Source organism: Coffea eugenioides, chromosome 9 (genome assembly GCF_003713205.1).
Source record: "Coffea eugenioides isolate CCC68of chromosome 9, Ceug_1.0, whole genome shotgun sequence".
In the NCBI taxonomy this organism is placed as follows: Eukaryota; Viridiplantae; Streptophyta; class Magnoliopsida; order Gentianales; family Rubiaceae; genus Coffea; species Coffea eugenioides.
Window position 1 is genome coordinate 8,408,871 of NC_040043.1, and position 3,872 is coordinate 8,412,742.

General features: G+C 36.2%; 1 protein-coding gene across 1 annotated transcript; it reads left to right on the plus strand.

The window, feature by feature from the left end:
* Positions 1-2,039: 2,039 nt before the first annotated feature.
* Positions 2,040-2,810, plus strand: LOC113782131 (transcription initiation factor TFIID subunit 8-like). The gene has a single exon (XM_027328042.1). It carries the CDS (start codon positions 2,040-2,042, stop codon positions 2,808-2,810), a length of 771 nt encoding a protein of 256 aa, XP_027183843.1.
* Positions 2,811-3,872: the final 1,062 nt, after the last annotated feature.

Here is a 3,872-nt window from a genome sequence, read left to right on the forward strand (position 1 = left end):
CGCGAAAAAAAAAAAAGAAAGAAAAAGCATCTTGCTGCAACGTTATTCACGTTTAGTACCGAATGTGATTCACTTAACAACATATACTAAACTAGTCATTCTTGTGGTAGTGCCGTTCAACTTTTGGGCTCCTTTTCATTTATGATTTAACATATGTTCTTCCCCCTCCTTTTTTTCCCATCTAGCCAATTCCCTCAATCAGCATACAACTATACAAGGGTTCACATTGCCTTTAACTGATACCATTTTCTGGATCAATAGGGACTTGATTGAAGCCTAATACAGAAGAAGATGCTCAGGGCACACTCTGGGTAGCGGTTGCGGGTTTTCTTGTCAACAAAAAAAAACATTATTTGGATGTAACAAATTTTAATTACACAAAATAGAAATGCGAAAGGAGAGTCTCCTAGTTTATTTATTAAACTAAAGGGAAGCAGCAGTTGGGAAAAAAAAATGCCGATAACATTGTAAAGTTCAAGGTTTCCACTCGACAGAATGACAAAAGGTTTCCGATGTTTCCGAAAAATTTTCCTGCAATTAAAATGCTTAACCATCATATCTGATGTTTACGAAATAATTTCCTGCAATATTCAAATTGCTTATCTTTTTCCTGTGTCTCGTGCAATTTCACAATGATGACTCCATTATTAGCCGTAGCATTTAAACGAAACCCAGTCTTACAAGATTTTAAGGAACATTCTTTCTAACTTTATTTTGAAATATCCAAAAATATTAGGGTCAAGTTTATCTTCAAACATCTCATTACTCCATTACCAAAGGTTAGTCTACTTGTTGATTTTTTTTTTTTAATCAATAGTCTACTTGTTGATTTAATCAATAGTCTTTTTGTCAAACAATTCTAGTTTATGCTTAAAAGATTTTTAAGACGTTATTTCTCAAAACAATTGTTTATAAGCTGATAATTATATTGCTGATGAAAATAACAAGTCAAAATAAAAAAATTCATATTTAAGAAAAGAAAATATTATAATTCAATTAGTATTTCAGTAAGTACATATGTTATAAAGTAAAAAAACAAAAAAAGAGTCAAAGTTCTTTGTACAAGGTAAAAAACTAGCATAGCATAAACGAATAAAGTAAGAACAAAAAATATGCAGTGATATTGTACACTTTAAGGTAATTAAGTCAAATTTATACAAATTTTATTTCATTCTGACATTTAAAAAATGATAATATCAAGTAATAGAATCAGAATAAATCTTCCATTGTCTTATGTAGCAGGCTTTCTAGATTGATAAATTCTTTTCTAGATCATTCTGAATAGAAAAATATTTTAGGTGAGAGCGCCTTTCAATTCTCAACATTCCGAGTAGAAAAATATTTTGGGTAGAAAAATTTTATCATTCTAAACATTCGGATGTACCAAACATGTGATAAGACCGTATCAAGGAAATTGGAGAGGAACACTAACACAGGGGAATCACTTCCGAACGTTGATAGAATGTTGTTTGAAATATTATTTGAAATAATTGTTATAATATTTTTTAATATGATGTATATAAAATAAAAAAGTAATTAAAAATATAAAAATATGAATTGAAAAATATATTTATGATGTAAGTGAAATATTATTTAAAAAAAATTTGCTATCCAAACACTAATTTTCCATTTTCCCTGTATAGCTATTTACTTTACAAATGAATTTAACCAAAATTTAATATATTCTTTTTACGCCAGCCAATCACAGGAAGGCAAGTGTAATTAATCAACTCATGCAATTATCAAGGAAAAGGTTTCTCTTTTGGTAAAAAAAAAAAGGAAAAGATTTCTCAAATTTATAAAAATTTAAATCCCATTTTCAGTAACAAGCGACCGGTTGCTCTCTGCACAACGGACTAGTCCGTAACCACCACCACCAATCACTATTGTTCGAATCTCACTGAAGCCCAAAACTTGCAATACAATTTTCCCCTAATGCTAGTAAAAATTAGGGTTCAATTCAGAGGCCGTTTCCGCATATAACTCCAAAATCCAAACCACCGTAAAAATCGCGCGGCCTCCGCCGTCTACCTCCCAACATGACCTGCCATCCATCAGAATCAGGCCTCTCCGCCACCATCACAAGAATTGCCGTGGCACAGATTTCCCAATCAGTGGGCTACAGTGCAGCCCAAACCTCCGCTTTAGACACCCTTGCCAACGTCGCCGCCAGGTACCTAGGAGCCGTAGCCCATTCCGCCGCCGCCTCCGCCAATTCCTCCGGCCGCACCCAATCTAACATATTTGACATCGTCATTGCCCTTGAGGAACTGGGGTCCGTACAAGGATTCCTGGGTGCACCTAATAGTTCATCACAGTGTTTGATTTCATCTTCGATTTTGAAAGAAATTAGGAGGTTTTTATTTTACAGCGATGAAATTCCTTTTGCTCAGCCTATTCCCAGGCAAAATCAGCCGGTGGAATCGAGGAAAAGTGGGAATGAGATGGGTTTGAAGCACGTGCCCGGATGGCTACCGGATATGCCTGTAATGGACGGAATGGGAATCGAAAAGGAGGGGAATGAAGAGCGGAATATTGGAGGGGGTTTTGTTGGGGAAGAAAGGAATCAAAGTAGGACGGCAAAAATGGGGAATGGGAGGGGAAAGGGATATCAATTGCCTGAAAAGAGAGGAAAAGTGAGGTTTAGAATGGGAATGGGAGGTGGGAATTGGGGGTTTGGTATGGAGAGGAGGAATGGGGTATTAAACAGAGGTGGAATTGGAAAGAGAATTCTGTGTGAGAGTTGGAGTGATGGTGATGGGAATGAGGAGGAAGGGAATAAGAAGAGAGTGATCAAGAGATCAAGATGAGAAATTGATGATGATGATAATTTTTTTGACAATTAGATATCATATATGCTAGATTCTTTTGCCTAAAATTAGTGAAGTACTTCTTACTTTTGAATTTTTACATTTTCTTTTGGTACGTTTTTCATCTATTTTATTTTATTTTACTGCTCTAGTGACATCCAGAATGCAATCCAGATTCCAGAAACCTTGTCAAAGCACTTATGGTGATGAATTTTAGGGTGCTTCTTCTATCTAAGCTAAAAAATCATCTCTAGATGGTGTAGTATTGTTCCAGTAGACAAGAAAAAACTTTACTGTGAAATTAGAGCAATGCAGTGACTTGGGAAGCTTTGCCTATCACCAACCTCTCAAACTTGTTTTCCAGATGATCTTAGCATAAATTTGTGCTGTCGAGGCCGAGTTCTCGCCCGATTTTATCAACCATGTTCCAAGCCATTAAGGATATCTGGCCGGAAGGGAGATTACATACAGGATCAAACACATGCCTAATCCAGCAACAACCATTCTTCTATAGCATGATAGACAAAACATTCAGGTTTGCAGCTACTAGGTTTACCATGTAGCTACTCCATACTCCTACCCTGAATTTTACTAGTCTCACAAAGTCTGTACTCCTCCATGCTTGTTCTTGCGTCGATTTAACGCACTGGAACTTCTCTTCGTCGAGATTAAAGGAGATTAGTCCAGGCCTTTTGGCCAAACTGTAAGCATTTGTCATCGAATGGAGCAAGCGGATCAACTGGTGCAACTTTCTCCATGAAGAATTGTCACTCCTTTCATGAATTGGAGATAGGAAAATTATATAGGGCGGAAAAAATTGTTAGGATTCGTTAACCAGAAGATTTGAGTTATAAAACCAAAACGAGACGTATGCTGCTATCCATCTTTTCAAACTTTCTGCCACAGAAATGAGGAGGCCTCTGCAATGACGATTCTGATATGCCTGGACAAATGGTGGATGCACACTTACATTGCAGAATAGTTATGAGCAATTCAAACTGCAAATCATCTATTGCTGTTTGACTTTCTTTATGGCATCTGTATTTTGATCATTAACACAGC